Genomic DNA, 24418 nt, shown 5'->3' on the forward strand with positions numbered 1-24418 from the left:
CTGGTTAACCAGTCTGATATCATTAGCAACAATGACAAACAAGCTAACTCTCCTGGTTGTTTCTCCGGTTGCTTCTCTCTCCAGCCTCCACGGCAGCGTCCTGCTGCACAATCCAGATAATTTCTCCCGTTAGCTTAACAACAGTCCTTAACAGTCCTTCCATGGATGTATAAAGAGGCCTTCAGGCTGCTACAACAAGCTAACTGTTGCGTTGGCTAACGCAAGGATCTATCTACTGCTGCTACTCTGCCTTACAGTGGAGAGAATTGAAGATGAAATCTGGAAACTATCATTGGACCAACTCGATGTCAATATTGCATTCTGGTCGTTGATTAGTAAGGGAGGAGCGTCATTTTATGTGTGATGGCCAATCACAGATTAGCATGAAAAAAAAAGAAATACATTGAGTCCAATGTAAGAGATCCCGTCCTGCGGAGGACAGCAGGCACCTGTCCTCCTCTGTCCCCCACTCCACCTCCACCAATTGCGCCCCCCCACCACCACCACCACTTCACACACTGCTCTTTCTCTCCTCCTGCCCTGCAGGTGTCGCTGTTGAAGCATTTTAAACAGAATTTCAGCAATGGATTTTTTTCCAAAGAAGAGAGAAAAAATACTTTATAAATACTGAGATTTGGTAATGGTTTATTTCAACCAAATATTCTTTTTTATATTTTGATCTCCCTTTTGCATCTTAAAAATAGAGGAGGATCAACCTCCTCTGCATCTATGGACCAGCCTCCACTGATATCTATCTATCTATATAAATGTATTTATTTATGTGTGTGTGTGTGTGTATGTGTAATATGTGTATAATATGTATATACTGTAAATAATGTTTTTGACTTTTAATATTTTTAACTAAAACTTAAAGAATGTTAATCATCATTATAGTCTTATATATAAATAAATATTATGCATGATTAAATGCCTCACATACACAGTTTATCTCATTTAATATTCGGCAGCCATTTTGATCAAAGGCATTTTGTGTGATGTCACTGACGTGAGGTCACAACAGAACATGACACAACATTCCGTGTTCCGTTCATCAAAGCCTCAGAATTCAGGACAAACTGTCAGATACTGAATCGTTGGATCGACATCCGTTCGTTGCATCGAAGTTATCGTGTTAAACACTTGTTTAAACGCCGTCATGAACAAAGACTCCGCAAAACCTTGTCAATCTCCAACTGTTAGGAGAAGAAGTAAGTGAGAAAAACTGGCAATCACTTATTTATACTCATTTATATCATTTATCAGTTGGCACTAATTTCTCAGATTCCTGTTGCTGAGCACTTTTTCTCACCTTGACAATGTATCTGGGATCTGAGTCTGAACTGTGTCTTGACATTAAAAAAAAGATTATTTTATACAATTAATGACAAAAATTCACAACAAATTAATGTTCCACTGTTTTCTCATTTGCAGAGATTAATAGCAGCCAGACACAACAAAGTCCACAGGCTGCAAAGGATGGCAGGACCAGGGCCAGGAAAAGAAAGGCCAGTCCTGACAAGGAGACCCCCAAGAAGAGGAAAAGGGTCTCTAAAGCCGAACCTTGTAACGGCTCAGAAGAAGGTGTCGGTGTAAAAAGAGGGAAGAGGAAAGTCGAGGAACATGGAGAGGGACCTTTAGAGAAGAAGAGGAAAAGCTTTGACCCTCACTTGGATGACAAGGAGTCCGCGTCCTCCTCAACGGACAATCGAAGCTTATTGCAGATATTTTGGTCTTATTTGTCCAATTTATCTGTCACTAAGTTTTTTTTCCCGTCATCCCACAACAATGGAGGTGAGATATGAAATTCCATTTTTGGTGCTCACAGCATTAACAAATTATATTTAAAAATTTAAGAAAAGCAACATCTCTTTGCAAAAACAGCACCCTAAATGCAATGAATAATCCACAAAACACACACAAACTGTTGGCTTTTAAGTCAAAAATCTATAATATAGATATAAACAAAACTATGGATAGATGCCACTGGAGGGAAGAGAGAAATGTGGTTTTAAATGCGTCAACTTTAAAGGTGTTGGGAGGCATATTTTTTCCACTTTGGACAGAGCCAGGGTAACTCTTCCCCCTGCCTCAAATCTTTATGCTAAGCTAGGCTACCTAAATCTCAACTCCAACCCTGTACTTTTTTTTAAATCATCATCAACAATCTAATATTACTCTGGGTGTTTCTCATCTGTAGAGAGCAGCAGCAGCAACCCGTTAGAGGGGTGCAGTACATCTGTGGCCCCGAGAGGCGTTAAGAGGAGAGCCACTGCTGATGGAGAAGGACCAACCAGGAAGAAGAAGAGGAGCTTGGAAGAGACCAAGGAGGACTCCACCTGCTCAGTAGAGGCCCGCAGAGGTTAGTAGATAGATTATTGAAGGCTTTAAGTAACATGAAATGAATTAATGTTCCTAACAACTGAACTAAAACAAAATGTCACTGTTTAGCTGAGTTTGAGGCCAAATACGAAGAGGGGAACCAGCTTGGTGAAGGAGGATGTGGATCTGTGTTTGCCGGCTACCGCAAAGCAGATAATTTACCAGTGAGTGTTACATACACATTCTCATGTTTAACCTACATTGTTTTGCTGCATTTTTTTTTATGCAGGGTTAATATTTCATGTTGGTCTGAACACAGCCTGACACAGTATGTTCAGAAAGTGTTAACCAAATACCTGTTTGTGTCTTGTAGGTAGCCATTAAACACGTCGCAAACAACAAACTGTTCTGCAAAGAAGTGGTAAGTGAGCAACACCAACATTTCTTGGACTGAACTAAATGCATTATGGATTATTTATGAGTATTTATGGAGCTTCTTTCCCTTAACTTTCTATTTGTTTTGATGTTTCAGGATGAGAATGGGAAAAAGCTCTCTGTGGAGGTCGCCGTGATGTTAAAACTCGGTATGACTGAATCAGCTGTATCCCTGCTGGACTGGTACGATCTGGACGAGGAGCTCATATTGGTCCTGGAGAGACCAGTCCCCTCTGTAGACCTCTTCGACTACAATGAGGCCAACGGAGGATGCTTAAAAGAGGAGGAGGCCAAGGTAAGTAACTGGAGGATCCTGGTGAATATGTGTTTGTGTGCAAGTTAAGGCCATGTTGGCAGATCAAACACTCCCTCTCCCCTCATCTCATCTCTCTATCTCTTCCTCAGATCATATTGAAACAGCTGCTGGACGCTACAATAGAACTTCAGGATAAAAACATCTTTCACCGAGACATCAAGACGGAAAACATCCTGATCGAGACCGGCGCTGCCGTCCCTCGTGTCCGTCTCATTGACTTTGGCTTGAGCTGCTTCTTTAAGAGAAGATTGTTGTGCCGCGTCTTTTACGGTATGATGTCTGGGTACTACTCCCGCTCTTCACCAATCGGTGACTTTTACATTTAAAGAAAGCCTCTCCGCCTCCTCATCACAGTCTTTATTATGTCTGTGTATTTCAGGTACCTCATGTTTCGCCCCCCCGGAGTGGTACAGTCGTCATGCCTACAGTGCCGGCCCCACAACAGTTTGGCAGCTGGGAATAGTCCTGCATGAAATACTGCACAGGGAATCATTTAGGACCAGAGAGTTCAAGGACAACAAGCCAAAAATCAGCAACAAGCTGTCCAAGGGTATGAAAAACATGCTTATAGGCAAACATGACATAATTCTGTTTATTTTAGTTCATGTTTCGATGGATCGCTGAAGCTGTTGCCTTCATCTTTCTTCTCCTTCTTTCTCTCCAGAATGCCAGGATTTCTTGCAGAAATGTCTGAACAAAGTTCCCGAGCGGCGACCCACACTTGACCAACTACAGCACCACCCATGGCTCAGATAAACCGACACTACACACACACACACACACACACACCTACACACATTTAAAATCATCAGCCATCAATCAAGATTTGTTTTCCACTTACGGCCGCTCATTACATGAATATCACTAGCACTGTTTTCTCTTCGACAGGAAGGCGGATGTGGACGAGTGCGGCTGGACCGTTTTTAATTGGAATCATCTAATTCGGCTGATTATTTTGGACATTTTACTTTAATACTTTTACTTTTTTCCCCACTTGTAGTTCCTGTAGCACCCCCAGTCATCCGAGGAGAGGGGATCTCTCTTTGAATTGCCTTTCCCGAGGTTTCTTCCCATTTTCCTCCTTCTGGTCTCAGGATTTTGGGGAGTTTTTCCTCGTCTTCTTAGAGAGCTTGGGCTGGGTCAGGAGCTGCTGCTGATGAGCAATTAGGAGCCAACGAGCCATTATGTCATAATAATGACAAACGTAATCATAAATACAACAATAACGATAATAATGTCCACAATAAGTCCATGAAAATAAACATTAAAAAAAGAAAATGAAAGAGTCATATTTTTTTTGTTTAGACCACAGAGAATCATCATAATCTCTCTTATTGTTTTTTGAGTGATATAAATTTTCTTTTAATTTTCAATAACATTTTACATTTATTTATTGTAACTACATCAGGAGATGCCATGTGAAATCTCATTGTACCGGAGTATAATGACAATAAATATCATTCAGCCATTCAGAGGCTGTTTGTGATAAATAAGAAAAAGTTTGAATAATTAGGTGAAATAACTTCTTGTCAGACAGCTCTCTATTATCGATTAAATTCAACATTCATCAGCTGAATGACTGCAGATAAACATAAATAATATTAGCACATTGAAATGTAAAATTAACCTCAGAGGATAAACCTGCTCATGAAATGAACGGTTGTGATTTTTACCTTGTGCAAAGTCAGAAGGTCACCAAAACACATGGATTAATCCTCTGAGGACCATGAATATCCACAAAAATGCTACAAGTGATTACTTACGCTGGGGCTGCCTTAAAGATAAATTGGTAGCACGAGTGGAAATCTTGAGGGAGTCACCAAAATTATTAGCAATCATTCTCTGGGGACCACAAGTGTCAATATTGGTAATTTGGCCAGTCAAGATATAGTATCTTGCTCTGGACTAAAGTGTTGGGCCGAGTCACCAGCCAACCCACTAACCAACTGTAGCCCAGTTAAAAATATGTTTATAAATAGTTGTCTGTGACAGATAAATAGATAAATAGATAAATAGGGTTTGTTAAAAGAGTATGGTTAAAATTCATATTTCTCATTGTGTTTAAAAAGGTCAAGTTCATGAGTAAACATGTTAAGGATGTTAAAAATGCATACAGGTATTTTATTTTATTTCTTTTTGATAAAAAAAACCTGCTAATTAAATAGAGTGGTGTCTTTCTGGAGAGGTGAATATGGTCAAATAGGTTTGTGTGTGTTACTTGGCTGACGTGTGTGTGTACGCAGACAGGGGGAGTAAGAGAGAAAGAGGAGAGAGACTGGAGGAGCGGAGAAGAAAGCAGCAGGAGGTGAACGAGCTAATGCGGGAGTTTTTCTGGGGGATATCCGAAGTTGTGCAGGAAAAAGTATAGATGTACCTGAGTCTTAGATTGTCAGCTCGATAATCTGTAAGAGGACATGTTTTGGAAGTAACAGATAACTTCTATCCGAAGTCTGCTGCGCTGCAGTCAACTTGAAAGAGGCTGCTCGTTAATGAAGTGAGCGGTGAGTTAGCAATGTGAACGGACTGTAGGCTGCTGCTAGCTAACCCAGCTCGACAAAAGTAGCTTCGTCTGGACTTATTCCGACCTGGAAACGAGGGACAACAACCAGATATCGCTCTGAGCCACCCGGGGATGCTCAGAGTTCCTCTGGCAACGCTGGATAACCACCAAACTCCGTGAATATGCTCGAGTGCTGCTATTTTCATTTAATTTTGCTTTAGAATTAAAGGAGGAAATTATTACTTCTAATTTTAAATGGTTTCTGAGTGTGTTCACTATTTCAGAGGTTAAAAGCTATATAGCCTTCATACCCTATACCAACTTATATTAGAGTGTGGTATTGTACTGTGTTAAAGGGTTAGTACACTCAATTGTTTGTTACACTGTGGTCTCACAATAAGTTATATTCAAGAGGTATAGGATTTCCAAAGTGACCCAAGCAAAGAACATTAAATAAATTAGAGATAATATAACAAAGAAAATTAGGATAAAGAACTCAGGGCCCCATCCACATAGTATAGAGGGTAGACGGGCTACACAACCAATCCAACATGACTATCCTAGACCCAGCTAGCCTTCTTCCCTTTTTAAAAACTGGACAAAAACACTCCTTACACAAGAGTATAATTCAACAGTACTAGTCAACAAACGTGTGGAGTATGTTTCCCTGACATTTCCTCTGCCATTTGAAAACTGTTTTGTTTTGACATTTTGAAACCTGTATTGTTTAAATCTCTTTTACTTGCCAGCAATCTTCCTCCTTTGTTCGTGCATTACTGTGTTTCTTGGCACCTTACCACCTTGTAGATTTTGGAATAGTGTAAAACCACTGGTGGGATTCTGTATTGCCTCACCCGTATATGTGTCATTATATGCATGCACGAGGTAAATAAAGTGGGGACCCACTCATAAAAACATTGTTCCATAGCGTTACTAGTGGTCAGAAACGTCAAAGGATACCTTTAAATGCTCTACTTCAGTCAGAACAGAACTACTTATGTGTCTTTGTAAATTGTTTGAGGGAGAAATATTCACACACATTTGCTGTTTTTTTAATATTCTTAAGGACAATCATGTACCACATCATTTTATAGTGATAATGAATTAGGTGGCGAGTCAGAACTCATGTTCTGTACCAATGCAGTAGTTTATCTCTTAGCCAGGGCTCGTCACCTAAATTTCAACTCACTGTATTTATTTTAGGTGCAGAATTTCTTTTTTTGTTTGTTTGTTTGTTTTTATCAGGTGAACTTTATAGTATCACTAAATTATCAAACATAAGTCAGTTTCCTGATGATGCCACACTGTTTCTGAAAAACAATATTATAATTTCAAACATTATAGGGAAACTTAACTTTTTAAAAAGGCATCTGGACTGACAAGAAATTTAAAAGTCAGCTCCTTTCACTGATTAAGAGCGTGATATGTGGCTGAAAGCTCTGAAAAAGCTAGTAAGTGGACTTTGAGTTGAGATTATTTTGTCACACAATATTTTAATTATTGTCTGCCTGCAGCATGGTTTGTAAAAATATACTACGTAAAATAACAAATAAAAATAACTTAAATAATCACTATGTATTCATTCTTGGGAATTTAAGTTTTTGTTTAATATGAACAGTTCATAAAAACAACCTGTGTGTGTACACACACACACATATATATATACATATATATATATATACACACACACACATCAGTGGTGGCTGGTGACTCAAAAAATTGGGGAGGACAGGAGGAAAACCAACATGGAATCTTACAACAAACTGCATCAAACTATATCATTGTCCCACCTGATGAAATCAGAGGGGTGGGGGGCAATTTTATATGCCAATAAAACAACTTGCTTGAGTGGTGAAAAGGCTGCTTCTTTAATGACATTTAGCATATACATAATGTCTCTAAACAAAGAAGTGCTCATTTTAGCCATGGAGTGGATCAAATGTGTAGGGCTGTAGTCTGCTGGTCGATTAGCTGGTCAATACGCTCTCGTCCGACTAAATTCTCATCGGTCGAATAATCTCTGTGTTATTTTCATAAGGAGAAAAGTGCTACATCAACAGCTTTCCAGGATCAACCCATTATTTCCTGTGGCGGGAGGGACAAACTAACAAATAACCTGTGAAAACAACGGGGGTGTATTCAAAACACCCCCGTTGTTTTCACAACTTTGAACTCGCCCAACCTAACGGAGACTGCTGGGTCTAACGGTTCCCAACGTTTACTGAATCTGTGTTTCTCCTGTAATATTATCAACAAACCTCCTCCAGGCTAAAACATAGTTTTTAATGCCAAAATTCTGACGTCTTCTTCTTTCTAAATATCGGTAGCGTAACTCCGTTTAGGAATAGGGCAGTGGTTAGTATGTTTGCGTAGCAAGTGGGGAAAGAGCGGCGGGAAAGTGACGGTGGATGCGAGCGGAGCAGAGGAAAAGGTTAGCGGTAAGTTCTCAGTCTGGCAGTAAATGTACAATACAGACTAAAGTGTAACAGTTAATAAATACTAAAAAGTCACGTCTGTTGTTTCCCCAAGTGCTGCAAAAGTGAAGGGGGTTAGCTCCGAAGTTAGCAGCAATAGGTTAGCCTAACCGGAAGAGGCAAAACGGAGAAATGTGAGTTCACTGTGCACTCTCTCCCGTTACACCCCCCAACCCACCCACGACTAATCAATTAGTTGAAGATTATGTACGATTTCAGTCGACTAAGATTTTCTTTGGTTGACTACAGCCCTGCAAATGTGTCATTTTACCAACAAAGTGAAATTCAAATTTATGGTACTGTTCTATTGTGACAAAAAAATTATGTTCTCATCAAAAACAGAAAACATATCACATGATTTACACGTGTTTCCAATATATTTTCTTAGTATACAGAAATATATAACACAAAACTCACGGTTCGGATCGTATCACGGATTTGAGTCACGGATCAGATCATTATTAGGATCAGCGGGAAAAAAAGGGGGGAGACAAATAAAACTTTGTTTTCCATTTATTCTGTAACACACTTACAGCCAGAAACAGCAAGAAACTTTTGCCCGAGGTCTTAAATGAAAACATTTAAGATGTCCAATGTTTAAATAAAATAAAATAAAATATATAAAATATTAAATGCTCAGTTATTGCAATATGAGGCATGAAACCTTCCTCTTTTAAACAGTGAATGAAACAGCCTCTGTCCACATCATCAAAACTTGATGATAAACATTCACCGCTAACGTCAGTTAGCAGCTAGATGCTAATTAGCTGCTCAGCTGCGGCACATTAAACAGCAGGTAAACATAACTCAAATGTCACATCAGAACCGAATTAGATGCTGGTTTGATCGTTGCTCTTCGAAATCCCTGTTAACGTTAGCGACATGCTGTCTGTCCATGACTTGTACTTACAGCAGTTTGTTTACTTTGTCTCAAATGAGAAATTGAATTTTGCAATTAATTCGCAGTTCATATGCCTGTTACACCAGTAGTTAACACGTGTTATTCTAGTTACTTTAAGCTTATTACTCAATATACGACTCAGCTTAAAACGAACTAAAGAAACTATCAGAAGCAAGCAGCCAGACCTCCTGCACTCATTCACTAATCACACATCAACAGGTGATTGAACAACCACTCAATTAAAAACGAATGAATGAGTCCAGACAGCTCACTGTAACTTCAACAAGCAGACTAACGTTACCCACAACACATTATATGATCTCTGCTGCATTCTTGTTAAGGAGATAAAAAACACAAAAAAGCCACACAGACATTTAACCATCAGAGATGAAATTAGCAACCAAAGAGACAGAGAGAGAGAAGCTGTATCTGACTCACGTTATCTGACGTCTTCTTCTTTCTATCATGGAGATGAAGTATTCATGTCATAACGTCCATTTGTAGCTGTTGGTCATCTTGTTTGTTAGTTAACAGAACTTTATGGCTGCTGCTTAACCAGTCTGATATCATTAGCAACAATGACAAACAAGCTAACTCTCCTGGTTGTTTCTCCGGTTGATTCTCTCTCCAGCCTCCCCGGCAGCGTCCTGCTGCACAGACCAGATAATTTCTCCCGTTAGCTTAACAACAGTCCTTAACAGTCCTTCCATGGATGTATAAAGAGTCCTTCAGGCTGCTACAACAAGCTAACTGTTGCGTTGGCTAACGCAAGGATCTATCTACTGCTGCTACTCTGCCTTACAGTGGAGAGAATTGAAGATGAAATCTGGAAACTATCATTGGACCAACTCGATGTCAACATTGCATTCTGGTTGTTGATTAGTAAGGGAGGAGCGTCATTTTATGTGTGATGGCCAATCACAGATTAGCATGAAAAAAATGAAATACATTAAGTCCAACGTAAGAGATCCGGCCCTGCGGAGGACAGCAGGCACCTGTCCTCCTCTGTCCCCCACCACCACCACCACCACCACCACTTCACACACTGCTCTTTCTCCTCCTGCCCTGCAGGTGTCGCTGTTGAAGCATTTTAAACAGCATATCAGCAATGGATTTTTTCCAAAGAAGAGAGAAAAAACACTTTATAAATACTGAGATTTGGTAATGGTTTATTTCAACCAAATATTCTTTTTTATATTTTGATCTCCCTTTTGCCTCTTAAAAATAGAGGAGGATCAACCTCCTCTGCATCTATGGACCAGCCTCCACTGATATCTATCTATCTATATAAATTTATTTATTTATGTGTGTGTGTGTGTGTGTAATATGTGTATAATATGTATAAACTGTATATAATGTTTTTGACTTTTAATATTTTTAACTAAAACTTAAAGAATGTTAATCATCATTATAGTCTTATATATAAATAAATATTATGCATGATTAAATGCCTCACATACACAGTTTACCTCATTTAATATTCGGCAGCCATTTGATCAAAGGCATTTTGTGTGATGTCACTGACGTGAGGTCACAACAGAACATGACACAACATTCCGTGTTCCGTTCATCAAAGCCTCAGAATTCAGGACAAACTGTCAGATACTGAATAGTTGGATCGACATTCGCTCGTTGTATCGAAGTTATCGTGTTAAACACTTGTTTAAACGCCGTCATGAACAAAGACTCTGAAAAACCTTGTCAATCTCCAACTGTTAGGAGAAGAAGTAAGTGAGAAAAACTGGCAATCACTTATTTATACTCATTTATATCATTTATCAGTTGGCACTAATTTCTCAGATTCCTGTTGCTGAGCACTTTTTCTCACCTTGACAATGTATCTGGGATCTGAGTCTGAACTGTGTCTTGATATTAAAAAAAAGATTATTTTATACAATTAGTGACAAAAATTCACAACAAATTAATGTTCCACTGTTTTCTCATTTGCAGAGATTAATAGCAGCCAGACACAACAATGTCCACAGGCTGCAAAGGATGGCAGGACCAGGGCCAGGAAAAGAAAGGCCAGTCCTGACAAGGAGACCCCCAAGAAGAGGAAAAGGGTCTCTAAAGCCGAACCTTGTAACGGCTCAGAAGAAGGTGTCGGTGTGAAAAGAGGGAAGAGGAAAGTCGAAGAACATGGAGAGGGACCATCACAGAAGAAGAAGAAAAGCTTCGACCCTCACCTGGATGACAAGGAGTCCGCGTCCTCCTCAACGGACTCTCGAAGCTTATTGCAGATATTTTGGTCTTATTTGTCCAATTTATCTGTCACTAAGTTTTTTTTCCCGTCATCCCACAACAATGGAGGTGAGATATGAAATTCCATTTTTGGTGCTCACAGCATTAACAAATTATATTTAAAAATTTAAGAAAAGCAACATCTCTTTGCAAAAACAGCACCCTAAATGCAACGAATAATCCACAAAACACACACAAACTGTTGGCTTTTAAGTCAAAAATCTATAATATAGATATAAACAAAACTATGGATAGATGCCACTGGAGGGAAGAGAGAAATGTGTTTTTAAATGCGTCAATGTTAAAGGTGTTGGGAGGCATATTTTTTCCACTTTGGACAGAGCCAGGGTAACTCTTCCCCCTGCCTCAAATCTTTATGCTAAGCTAGGCTACCTAAATCTCAACTCCAACCCTGTACTTTTTTTAAAATCATCATCAACAATCTAATATTACTCTGGGTGTTTCTCATCTGTAGAGAGCAGCAGCAGCAACCCATTAGAGGGGTGCAGTACATCTCTGGCCCCGAGAGGTGTTAAGAGGAGAGCCACTGCTGATGGAGAAGGACCAACCAGGAAGAAGAAGAGGAATCTTGACTTGGAAGAGATCGAAGAAGAGACCAAGGAGGACTCCACCTCCTCAGTAGAGGCCCGCAGAGGTTAGTAGATAGATTATTGAAGGCTTTAAGTAACATGAAATGAATTAATGTTCCAAACAACTGAACTAAAACAAAATGTCTCTGTTTAGCTGAGTTTGAGGCCAAATACGAAGAGGGGAACCAGCTTGGTGAAGGAGGATGTGGATCTGTGTTTGCCGGCTACCGCAAAGCAGATAATTTACCAGTGAGTGTTACATACACATTCTCATGTTTAACCTGCATTGTTTTGCTGCATTTTTTTATGCAGGGTTAATATTTCATGCTGGTCTGAACACAGCCCGACACAGTATGTTCAGAAAGTGTTAACCAAATACCTGTTTGTGTCTTGTAGGTAGCCATTAAACACGTCGCAAGCAACAAACTGTTCTGCAAAGAAGTGGTAAGTGAGCAACACCAACATTTCTTGGACTGAACTAAATGCATTATGGATGATTTATGAGTATTTACGGAGCTTCTTTCCCTTAACCTTCTATTTGTTTTGATGTTTCAGGATAAGAATGGGAAACAGCTCTCTGTGGAGGTCGCCGTGATGTTAAAACTCGGTATGACTGGATCAGCTGTGTCCCTGCTTGACTGGTATGATCTCGACAAGGAGCTCATATTGGTCCTGGAGAGACCAGTCCCCTCTGTAGACCTCTTCGACTACAATGAGGCCAACGGAGGATGCTTAAAAGAGGAGGAGGCCAAGGTAAGTAACTGGAGGATCCTGGTGAATATGTGTTTGTGTGCATGTTGGCAGATCAAACACTCCCTCTCCCCTCATCTCATCTCTCTATCTCTTCCTCAGATCATATTGAAACAGCTGCTGGACGCTACAATAGAACTCCAGGATAAAAACATCTTTCACCGAGACATCAAGACGGAAAACATCCTGATCGAGACCGGCGCTGACGTCCCACGTGTCCGTCTCATTGATTTTGGCTTGAGCTGCTTCTTTAAGAGAAGATCGTTGTGCCGCGTCTTTTACGGTATGATGTCTGGGTACTACTCCCGCTCTTCACCAATCGGTGACTTTTACATTTAAAGAAAGCCTCTCCGCCTCCTCATCATAGTCTTTATTATGTCTGTGTATTTCAGGTACCTCATGTTTCGCCCCCCCGGAGTGGTACAGTCGTCATGCCTACAGTGCCGGCCCCACAACAGTTTGGCAGCTGGGAATAGTCCTGCATGAAATACTGCACAGGGAATCATTTAGGACCAGAGAGTTCAAGGACAACAAGCCAAAAATCAGCAACAAGCTGTCCAAAGGTATGAAAAACATGCTTATAGGCAAACATGACATAATTCTGTTTATTTTAGTTCACGTTTTGATGAATCGCTGAAGCTGTTGCCTTCATCTTTCTTCTCCTTCTTTCTCTCCAGAATGCCAGGATTTCTTGCAGAAATGTCTGAACAAAGTTCCCGAGCGGCGACCCACACTTGACCAACTACAGCACCACCCATGGCTCAGATAAACCGACACCACACACACACACACACCTACACACATTTACAATCATCAGCCATCAATCAAGATTTGTTTTCCACTTACGGCCGCTCATTACATGAATACCACTAGCACTGTTTTCTCTTCGACAGGAAGGCGGATGTGGACGAGTGCGGCTGGACCGTTTTTAATTGGAATCATCTAATTCGGCTGATTATTTTGGACATTTTACTTTAATACTTTTACTTTTTTCCCCACTTGTAGTTCCTGTAGCACCCCCAGTCATCCGAGGAGAGGGGATCTCTCTTTGAATTGCCTTTCCCGAGGTTTCTTCCCATTTTCCTTCCGGTCTCAGGATTTTGGGGAGTTTTTCCTCGTCTTCTTAGAGAGCTTGGGCTGGGTCAGGAGCTGCTGCTGATGAGCAATTAGGAGCCAACGAGCCATTATGTCATAATAATGACAAACGTAATCAGAAAGACAACAATAACGATAATAATGTCCACAATAAGTCCATGAAAATAAACATTAAAAAAAGAAAATGAAAGAATCCTTTTTTTATGTTTAGACCACAGAGAATCATCATAATCTCTCTTATTGCTTTTTGAGTGATATAAATTTTCTGGATTTTTCCCTTTAATTTTCAATAACATTTTACATTTATTTATTGTAACTACATCAGGAGATGCCATGTGAAATCTCATTGTACCTGAGTATAATGACAATAAATATCATTCAGCCATTCATTCATCTGTTCATTTGATGTCAGCCTGTTTTCTGCTTGTTGCAGGATTATCAAAAAGACAAGTGTTCACTGCTTTTGTTTCACAAGTCACACAGTAGTTTTCCCTTTATACCTTTCCAACTTTAAATTATATGCTTTTACTTGTCCACTGAATTATTTTAGTGCCCAAACACACACACACATCATCACTCTATGCTAAGCCGGCAAAAAGGATATAACAAAATAAAATAAAAGCGTTGCAGGCCTGATGCGGTGCTTGTGATTGTAGGGACCAAAAACTTAGTGGTCGCTTCACTCAAGTTTAGAGCATGAAACAAATAAAGCAGGTCGGTATCTTTTTCAGAGTTACGGCATCCTCCAGAGAAAGCTAACAGTTCACAGGTCTCTGTCCATGAGCAGGATGGCAGCACTCGGGCATATTCACGGAGTTTGGTGGTTATCCAGCGTTGCCAGAGGAACTCTGAGCATCCCCGGGTGGCTCAGAGCGATGTCTGGTTGTTGTCCCTCGTTTCCATGTCGGAATAAGTTCAGACGAAGCTACTTTGTCGAGCTGGGTTAGCTAGCAGCAGCCTACAGTCCGTTCACATTGCTAACTCACCGCTCACTTCATTAACGAGCAGCCTCTTTCAAGTTAGCTACAGCGCAGCAGACTTCAGATAGAAGTTATCTGTTACTTCCAAAACATGTCCTCTTACAGATTATCGAGCTGACAATCTAAGACTCAGGTACATCTATACTTTTTCCTGCACAACTTCGGATATCCCCCAGAAAAACTCCCGCATTAGCTCGTTCACCTCCTGCTGCTTTCTTCTCCGCTCCTCCAGTCTCTCTCCTCTTTCTCTCTTACTCCCCCTGTCTGCGTACACACACACGTCAGCCAAGTAACACACACAAACCTATTTGACCATATTCACCTCTCCAGAAAGACACCACTCTATTTTATTAGCAGCTTTTTTTTATCAAAAAAATAAAATAAAATACCTGTATGCATTTTTAACATCCTTAACATGTTTACTCATGAACTTGACCTTTTTAAACACAATGAGAAATATGAATTTTAACCATACTCTTTTAACAAACCCTATTTATCTATTTATCTGTCACAGACAACTATTTATAAACATATTTTTAACTGGGCTACAGTTGGTTAGTGGGTTGGCTGGTGACTCGGCCCAACAGTTTAGTCCAGAGCAAGATACTATATCTTGACTGGCCAAATTGCCGATATTGACACTTGTGGTCCCCAGAGAATGATTGCTAATAATTTTGGTGACTCCCTCAAGATTTCCGCTCGTGCTACCAATTTTCCTTTAAGGCAGCCCCAGCGTAAGTAATCACTTGTAGCATTTTTGTGGATATTCATGGTCCTCAGAGGATTAATCCATGTTTTTTGGTGACCTTCTAACTTTGCACAAGGTAAAAGTCCCAACCGTTCATTTCATGAGCAGGTTTATCCTCTGAGTTTAATTTTACATTTCAGTGTGCTAATATTATTTATGTTTATCTGCAGTCATTCAGCTGATGAATGTTGAATTTAATCTGATAGAGAGCTGTCTGACAAGAAGTTATTTCACCTAATTATTCAAACTTTTTCTAATTTATCACTTCTGGCTTGTCTTTTTGATAGTCCTGCAACAAGCAGAAAACAGCTTGACATCAAATGAACAGATGAATGATATTTATTGTCATTATACTCCGGTACAATGAGATTTCACATGGCTTCTCCTGATGTAGTTATAATAAATAAATGTAAAATGTTATTGAAAATAAGCAAATTGTTTTATTGGCAGTGGTCAGAAACATCAAAGGATACCTTTAAATGCTCTACTTCAGTCAGAACAGAACTACTTATGTGTCTTTGTAAATTGTTTGAGGGAGAAATATTCACACATTTGCTGTTTTTTTAATATTCTTAAGGACAATCTTGTACCACATCATTTTATAGTGATAATGAATTAGGTGGCAAGTCCTCCTTGATCTCTTCTATATAGCCTACATGCAGTAGTTTATCTCTTAGCCAGGGCTCGTCACCTAAATTTCAACTCACTGTATTTATTTTAGGTGCAGAATTTCTTTTTTTGTTTGTTTGTTTGGTTTTATCAGGTGAACTTTATAGTATCACTTAATTATCAAACATAAGTCAGTTTCCTGATGATGCCACACTGTTTCTGAAAAACAATACTATAATTTCAAACATTATAAGGAAACTTAACTTTTTAAAATGGCATCTGGACTGACAAGAAATTTAAAAGTCAGCTCTTTTCACTGATTAAGAGCGTGATATGTGACTGAAAGCTCTGAAAAAGCTAGTAAGTGGACCTTGGGTTGAGATTATTTTGTCACACAATATTTGAATTACTGTCTGCCTGCAGCATGGTTTGTAAAAATATACTACTTAAAATAACAAATAAAAATAACTTAAATAATCATTATGTATTCATTCTTGGGAGTTTAAGTTTTTGTTTAATATGAACACTTCATAAAAACAACCTGTGTGTGTGTGTACACACACACACACATATATTTATATATATATATATATATATATATATATATATATATATATCAGTGGCGGCTGGTGACTCAAAAAATTGGGGAGGACAGGAGGAAAACCAACATGGAATCTTACAACAAACCGCATCAAACTATATCATTGTCCCACCTGATGAAATCAGAGGGGTGGGGGGCAATTTTATATGCCAATAAAAATACTTGCTTGAGTGGTGAAAAGGCTGCTTCTTTAAAGACATTTAGCATATACATATTGTCTCTAAACAAAGAAGTGCTCATTTTAGCCATGGACTGCATCAAATGTGTAGGGCTGTAGTCTGCTGGTCGATTAGCTGGTCAATATGTTCTCGTCCAACTAAATTCTCATTGGTCGAATAATCTCTGTGTTATTTTCATAAGGAGAAAAGTGCTACATCAACAGCTTTCCAGGATCAACCCATTATTTCCTGCGGCGGGAGGGACAGACTAACAAATAACCTGTGAAAACAACGGAGGTGTATTCAAAACACCCCCGTTGTTTTCACAACTTTGAACTCGCCCAACCTAATGGAGACTGCTGGGTCTAACGGTTCCCAACGTTTACTGAACGTTTACTGAATCTGTGTCTCTCCTGTAATATTATCAACGAACCTCCTCCAGGCCAAAACATATTTTTAATGCCAAAAATAACGCTAAATATCGGTAGCGTAACTCCGTTTAGGAATAGGGCAGTGGTTAGTATGTTTGCGTAGCAAGTGGGGAAAGAGCGGCGGGAAAGTGACGGTGGATGCGAGCGGAGCAGAGGAAAAGGTTAACGGTAAGTTCTCAGTCTGGCAGTAAATGTACAGTACAGACTAAAGTGTAACAGTTAATAAATGCTAAAAAGTCACGTCTGTTGTTTCCCCAAGAGCTGCAAAAGTGAAGGGGGCTAGCTCCGAAGTTAGCAACAATAGGTTAGCCTAACCGGAGGAGGAGAAACGGAGAAATGTGAGTCCACTGTGCACTCTGTCCTGTTACACCCCCCAACCCACCTGCGACTAATCAATTAGTTGAAGATTATGTACGATTTCAGTCGACCAAGATTTTCTTTGGTTGACTACATCCCTGCAAATGTGTCATTTTACCAACAAAGTGAAATTCAAATTTATAGTACTGTTCTATTGTGACAAAAAATGTATGTTCTCATCAAAAACAGACAACATATCACATGATTTACACGTGTTTCCAATATATTTTCTTAGTATACAGAAATATATAACACAAAACTCATGGTTCGGATCATATCACGGATTTGAGTCACGGATCAGATCATTATTAGGATCAGCGGAAAAAAAGGGGGGAGACAAATAAAACTTTGTTTTCTATTTATTTTGTAACACACTTACAGCCAGAAACAGCAAGAAACTGAAATGAAAACAACATTTAAGATGTCCAATGTGTAAATAAAATAAAATATATAATATATTAAATGCTCAGTTATTGCAATATGAGGCATGAAACCTTCCTCTTTTAAACAGTGAATGAAACAGCCTCTGTCCACATCATCAAAACTTGATAACAAACATTCACCGCTAACGTCAGTTAGCAGCTAGATGCTAATTAGCTGCTCAGCTGCAGCACATTAAACAGCAGGTAAACATAACTCAAATGTCACTTCGGAACCGAATTAGATGCTGGTTTGATCTTTGCTCTTCGAAATCCCCGTTAACGTTAGCGACACGCTGTCTGTCCATGACTTGTACTTACAGCAGTTTGTTTACTTTGTCTCAAATGAGACATTAAATTTTGCAATTAATCCGCAGTTCATATGCCTGCCGAACCGTGGGGGGCGATCCGTACGGATCACGGATCAACTACAATCCGTTACACCAGTAGTTAACATTTGTTATTCTAGTTACTTTAAGCTTATTACTCAATATACGACTCAGCTTAAAACGAACTAAAGAAACTGTCAGAAGCAAGCAGCCAGACCTCCTGCACTCATTCACTAATCACACATCAACAGGTGACTGAACAACCACTCAATTAAAAACGAATGAATGAGTCCAGACAGCTCACTGTAACTTCAACTAGCAAACTAACGTTACCCACAACATATTATATGATATCTGCTGCATTCTTGTTAAGGAGATAAAAAACACAGAGACATTTAACCATCAGAGATGAAATTAGCAACCAAAGGGACAGAGAGAGAGAAGCTGTATCTGACTCACGTTATCTGACGTCTTCTTCTTTCTATCATGGAGATGAAGTATTCATGCCATAACGTCCATTTGTAGCTGTTGGTCATCTTGTTTGTTAGTTAACAGAACTTTGTGGCTGCTGCTTAACCAGTCTGATATCATTAGCAACAATGACAAACAAGCTAACTCTCCTGGTTGTTTCTCCGGTTGCTTCTCTCTCCAGCCTCCCCGACAGCGTCCTGCTGCACAGACCAGATAATTTCTCCCGTTAGCTTAACAACAGTCCCTAACAGTCCTTCCATGGATGTATAAAGAGGCCTTCAGGCTGCTACAACAAGCTAACTGTTGCGTTGGCTAACGCAAGGATCTATCTACTGCTGCTACTCTGCCTTACAGTGGAGAGAATTGAAGATGAAATCTTGAAACTATCATTGGATCAACTCGATGTCAATATTGCATTCTGGTTGTTGATTAGTAAGGGAAGAGCGTCATTTTATGTGTCATGGCCAATCACAGATTTGCATGAAAAAAAAAGAAATACATTGAGTCCAATGTAAGAGATCCCGTTCTGCGGAGGACAGCAGGCACCCGTCCTCCTCTGTCCCCCCACTCCACCTCCACCAATTGCGCCCCCACCACCACCACGACCACTTCACACACTGCTCTTTCTCCTCCTGCCCTGCAGGTGTCGCTGTTGAAGCATTTTAAACCGGATTTCAGCAATGGATTTTTTCCAAAGAGAGAAAAAATACTTGATAAATACTGAGATTTGGTAATGGTTTATTTCAACCAAATATTCTTTTTTATATTTTGATCTCCACTTTTGCCTCTCAAAAATAGAAGATCAACCTCCTCTGCCTCTATGGACCAGCCTCCTCTGATTTTATATATATATATATATATATATATATATATATATATATATATATTTATGTGTATGTGTGTGTGTGTGTGTGTAATATGTATATACTGAATATAATGTTTTTAACTAAAACTTAAAGAATGTTAATCATCATTATAGTCTTATATATAAATAAATATTATGCATGATTAAATGCCTCACATGCACAGTTTATCTCATTTAATATCCGGCAGCCATTTTGATCAAAGGCATTTTGTGTGATGTCACTGACGTGAGGTCACAACAGAACATGACACAACATTCCGTGTTCCGTTCATCAAAGCCTCAGAATTCGGGACAAACTGTCAGATACTGAATCGTTGGATCAACATTCGCTCGTTGTATCGAAGTTATCGTGTTAAACACTTGTTTAAACGCCGTCATGAACAAAGACTCAGAAAAACCTTGTCAATCTCCAACTGTTAGGAGAAGAAGTAAGTGAGAAAAAACTAGCAATCACTTATTTATACTCATTTATATCATTTATCAGTTGGCACTAATTTCTCAGATTCCTGTTGCTGAGCACTTTTTCTCACCTTGACAAGGTTTCTGGGATCTGAGTCTGAACTGTGTCTTGATATATATATAAAAAAAGATTATTTTATACAATTAGTGACAAAAAATCACAACAAATTAATGTTCCACTGTTTTCTCATTTGCAGAGATTAATAGCAGCCAGACACAACAAAGTCCACAGGCTGCAAAGGATGGCAGGACCAGGGCCAGGAAAAGAAAGGCCAGTCCTGACAAGGAGACCCCCAAGAAGAGGAAAAGGGTCTCTAAAGCCGAACCTTGCAACGGCTCAGAAGAAGGTGTCGGTGTGAAAAGAGGGAAGAGGAAAGTCGAAGAACACGGAGAGGGACCTTTAGAGAAGAAGAGGAAAAGCTTTGACCCTCACCTGGATGACAAGGAGTCCGCGTCCACCTCAACGGAAACTCGAAGCTTATTGCAGATATTTTGGTCTTATTTGTCCAATTTATCTGTCACTAAGTTTTTTTTCCCGTCATCCCACAACAATGGAGGTGAGATATGAAATTCCATTTTTGGTGCTCACAGCATTAACAAATTATATTTAAAAATTTTTAAAAAAGCAACATCTCTTTGCAAAAACAGCACCCGAAATGCAATGAATAATCTACAAAACACACACAATCTGTTGGCTTTTAAGTCAAAAACCTATAATATATGTAAACTTGAACAAATAAAACAAAACTATGGATAGATGCCACTGGAGGGAAGAGAGAAATGTGGTTTTAAATGCGTCAATGTTAAAGGTGTTGGGAGGCATATTTTTTCCACTTTGGACAGAGCCAGGGTAACTCTTCCCCCTGCCTCAAATCTTTATGCTAAGCTAGGCTACCTAAATCTCAACTCCAACCCTGTACTTTTTATTAAATCATCATCAACAATCTAATATTACTCTGGGTGTTTCTGACCTGTAGAGAGCAGCAGCAGCAACCCATTAGAGGGGTGCAGTACATCTGTGGCCCCGAGAGGCGTTAAGAGGAGAGCCACTGCTGATGGAGAAGGACCAACCAGGAAGAAGAAGAGGAGCTTGGAAGAGACCAAGGAGGACTCCACCTGCTCAGTAGAGGCCCGCAGAGGTTAGTAGATAGATTATTGAAGGCTTTAAGTAACATGAAATGAATTAATGTTACAAACAACTGAACTAAAACAAAATGTCTCTGTTTAGCTGAGTTTGAGGCCAAATATGAAGAGGGGAACCAGCTTGGTGAAGGAGGATGTGGATCTGTGTTTGCCGGCTACCGCAAAGCAGATAATTTACCAGTGAGTGTTACATACACATTCTCATGTTTAACCTGCATTGTTTTGCTGCATTTTTTTACGCAGGGTTAATATTTCATGTTGGTCTGAACACAGCCTGACACAATATGTTCAGAAAGTGTTAACCAAATACCTGTTTGTGTCTTGTAGGTAGCCATTAAACACGTCGCAAACAACAAACTGTTCTGCAAAGAAGTGGTAAGTGAGCAACACCAACATTTCTTGGACTGAACTAAATCCATTATGGATGATTTATGAGTATTTACGGAGCTTCTTTCCCTTAACCTTCTATTTGTTTTGATGTTTCAGGATAAGAATGGGAAACAGCTCTCTGTGGAGGTCACCGTGATGTTGAAACTCGGTATGACTGGATCAGCTGTGTCCCTGCTGGACTGGTACGATCTGGACAAGGAGCTCATATTGGTCCTGGAGAGACCAGTCCCCTCTGTAGACCTCTTCGACTACAATGAGGCCAACGGAGGCTGCTTAAAAGAGGAGGAGGCCAAGGTAAGTAACTGGAGGATCCTGGTGAATATGTGTTTGTGTGCAAGTTAAGGCCATGTTGGCAGATCAAACACTCCCTCTCCCCTCATCTCATCTCTCTATCTCTTCCTCAGATCATATTGAAACAGCTGCTGGACGCTACAATAGAACTCCAGGATAAAAACATCTTTCACCGAGACATCAAGACGGAAAACATCCTGATCGAGACCGGCGCTGACGTCCCACGTGTCCGTCTCATTGACTTTGGCTTGAGCTGCTTCTTTAAGAGAAGATCGTTGTGCCGCGTCTTTTACGGTATGATGTCTGGGTACTACTCCCGCTCTTCACCAATCGGTGACTTTTACATTTAAAGAAAGCCTCTCCGCCTCCTCATCACAGTCTTTATTATGTCTGTGTATTTCAGGTACCTCATGTTTCGCCCCCCCGGAGTGGTACAGTCGTCATGCCTACAGTGCCGGCCCCACAACAGTTTGGCAGCTGGGAATAGTCCTGCATGAAATACTGCACAGGGAATCATTTAGGACCAGAGAGTTCAAGGACAACAAGCCAAAAATCAGTAACAAGCTGTCCAAGGGTATGAAAAACACGCTTATAGGCAAACATGACATAATTCTGTTTATTTTAGTTCACGTTTCGATGGATCGCTGAAGCTGTTGCCTTCATCTTTCTTCTCCTTCTTTCTCTCCAGAATGCCAGGATTTCTTGCAGAAATGTCTGAACAAAGTTCCCGAGCGGCGACCCACACTTGACCAACTACAGCACCACCCATGGCTCAGATAAACCGACACTACACACACACACACACACACCTACACACATTTAAAATCATCAGTCATCATCAATCAAGATTCATTTCCACTTACGGCCGCTCATTACATGAATACCACTAGCACTGTTTTCTCTTCGACAGGAAGGCGGATGTGGACGAGTGCAGCTGGACCGTTTTTAATTGGAATCATCTAATTCGGCTGATTATTTTGGACATTTTACTTTAATACTTTTACTTTTTTCCCCACTTGTAGTTCCTGTAGCACCCCCAGTCATCCGAGGAGAGGGGATCTCTCTTTGAATTGCCTTTCCCGAGGTTTCTTCCCATTTTCCTCCTTCTGGTCTCAGGATTTTGGGGAGTTTTTCCTCGTCTTCTTAGAGAGCTTGGGCTGGGTCAGGAGCTGCTGCTGATGAGCAATTAGGAGCCAACGAGCCATTATGTCATAATAATGACAAACGTAATCATAAAGACAACAATAATAATAATAATGTCCACAATAAGTCCATGAAAATAAACATTAAAAAAAGAAAATGAAAGAATCCTTTTTTTATGTTTAGACCACAGAGAATCATCATAATCTTTCTTATTGCTTTTTGAGTGATATAAATTTTCTTTTAATTTTCAATAACATTTTACATTTATTTATTGTAACTACATCAGGAGAAGCCATGTGAAATCTCATTGTACCTGAGTATAATGACAACAAATATCATTCATCTGTTCATTTGATGTCAGCCTGTTTTCTGCTTGTTGCAGGATCATCAAAAAGACAAGCCAGAAGTGATAAATAAGAAAAAGTTTGAATATTTAGGTGAAATAACTTCTTGTCAGACAGCTCTCTATTATCGATTAAATTCACCATTCACCATGAATATCCACAAAAATGCTACAAGTGATTAGTTACGCTGGGGCTGCCTTAAAAGAAAATTGGTAGCACGAGTGGAAATCTTGAGGGAGTCACCAAAATTATTAGCAATCATTCTCTGGGGACCACAAGTGTCAATATTGGTAATTTGGCCAGTCAAGATATAGTATCTTGCTCTGGACTAAACTGTTGGGCCGAGTCAGCAGCCAACCCACTAACCAACTGTAGCCCAGTTAAAAATATGTTTATAAATAGTTGTCTGTGACAGATAAATAGATAAATAGGGTTTGTTAAAAGAGTATGGTTAAAATTCATATTTTTCATTGTGTTTAAAAAGGTCAAGTTCATGAGTAAACATGTTAAGGATGTTAAAAATGCATACAGGTATTTTATTTTATTTCTTTTTGATGAAAAAAAGCTGCTAATAAAATAGAGTGGTGTCTTTCTGGAGAGGTGAATATGGTCAAATAGGTTTGTGTGTGTTACTTGGCTGACGTGTGTGTGTACGCAGACAGGGGGAGTAAGAGAGAAAGAGGAGAGAGACTGGAGGAGCGGAGAAGAAAGCAGCAGGAGGTGAACGAGCCAATACGGGAGTTTTTCTGGGGGATATCCGAAGTTGTGCAGGAAAAAGTATAGATGTACCTGAGTTTTAGATTGTCAGCTCGATAATCTGTAAGAGGACAAGTTTTGGAAGTAACAGATAACTTCTATCCGAAGTCTGCTGCGCTGTAGCCAACTTGAAAGAGGCTGCTCGTTAATGAAGTGAGCGGTGAGTTAGCAATGTGAACGGACTGTAGGCTGCTGCTAGCTAACCCAGCTCGACAAAGTAGCTTGGTCTGGACTTATTCCGACATGGAAACGAGGGACAACAACCAGATATCGCTCTGAGCCACCCGGGGATGCTCAGAGTTC

General features: G+C 39.8%; 2 protein-coding genes across 5 annotated transcripts in view; one reads left to right on the top strand and one right to left on the bottom strand.

The window, feature by feature from the left end:
- The window catches only part of caln1 (calneuron 1), a 192928-nt gene that overhangs the window by 65161 nt on the left and 103349 nt on the right, over positions 1 to 24418 (bottom strand). The gene's annotated exons all lie outside the window — the stretch shown is intronic.
- LOC122983860 (serine/threonine-protein kinase pim-1-like) lies at positions 1102 to 22693 on the top strand. 4 transcript variants are annotated; one of them, XM_044354033.1, is made up of 9 exons: positions 1102 to 1208; positions 1432 to 1791; positions 2198 to 2359; positions 2449 to 2543; positions 2693 to 2740; positions 2852 to 3049; positions 3160 to 3340; positions 3450 to 3620; positions 3735 to 3827. In XM_044354033.1, the coding sequence occupies exons 1-9, from the start codon at positions 1157 to 1159 to the stop codon at positions 3824 to 3826; spliced, it is 1359 nt and encodes a 452-aa protein (XP_044209968.1). In that variant the 5' UTR covers positions 1102 to 1156; the 3' UTR covers position 3827. The 4 variants fall into 4 exon arrangements, with proteins under 4 accessions (XP_044209968.1, XP_044209969.1, XP_044209966.1 ...); XM_044354031.1 differs by lacking the exons at positions 1432 to 1791; positions 2198 to 2359; positions 2449 to 2543; ... (3 more) ...; positions 3450 to 3620; positions 3735 to 3827 and adding exons at positions 10896 to 11255; positions 11662 to 11841; positions 11931 to 12025; ... (3 more) ...; positions 12919 to 13089; positions 13204 to 13296 and having other exon boundaries at positions 1140 to 1208; XM_044354032.1 differs by lacking the exons at positions 1102 to 1208; positions 1432 to 1791; positions 2198 to 2359; ... (4 more) ...; positions 3450 to 3620; positions 3735 to 3827 and adding exons at positions 10491 to 10672; positions 10896 to 11255; positions 11662 to 11841; ... (4 more) ...; positions 12919 to 13089; positions 13204 to 13296.

The sequence above is a fragment of the Thunnus albacares genome, chromosome 6 (assembly GCF_914725855.1).
Source record: "Thunnus albacares chromosome 6, fThuAlb1.1, whole genome shotgun sequence".
Lineage (NCBI taxonomy): Eukaryota > Metazoa > Chordata > Actinopteri > Scombriformes > Scombridae > Thunnus > Thunnus albacares.

Excerpts from the sequence above, each read along its gene's own strand:
- LOC122983860 (XM_044354031.1), top strand. The coding sequence starts at position 1,157 with ATGAACAAAGACTCCGCAAAACCTTGTCAATCTCCAACTGTTAGGAGA. Across the intron at positions 12,530-12,628 it reads TAAAAGAGGAGGAGGCCAAG|ATCATATTGAAACAGCTGCT; the intron begins GTAAGTAACTGG and ends TCTCTTCCTCAG. Across the intron at positions 13,090-13,203 it reads CAGCAACAAGCTGTCCAAAG|AATGCCAGGATTTCTTGCAG; the intron begins GTATGAAAAACA and ends CTTTCTCTCCAG.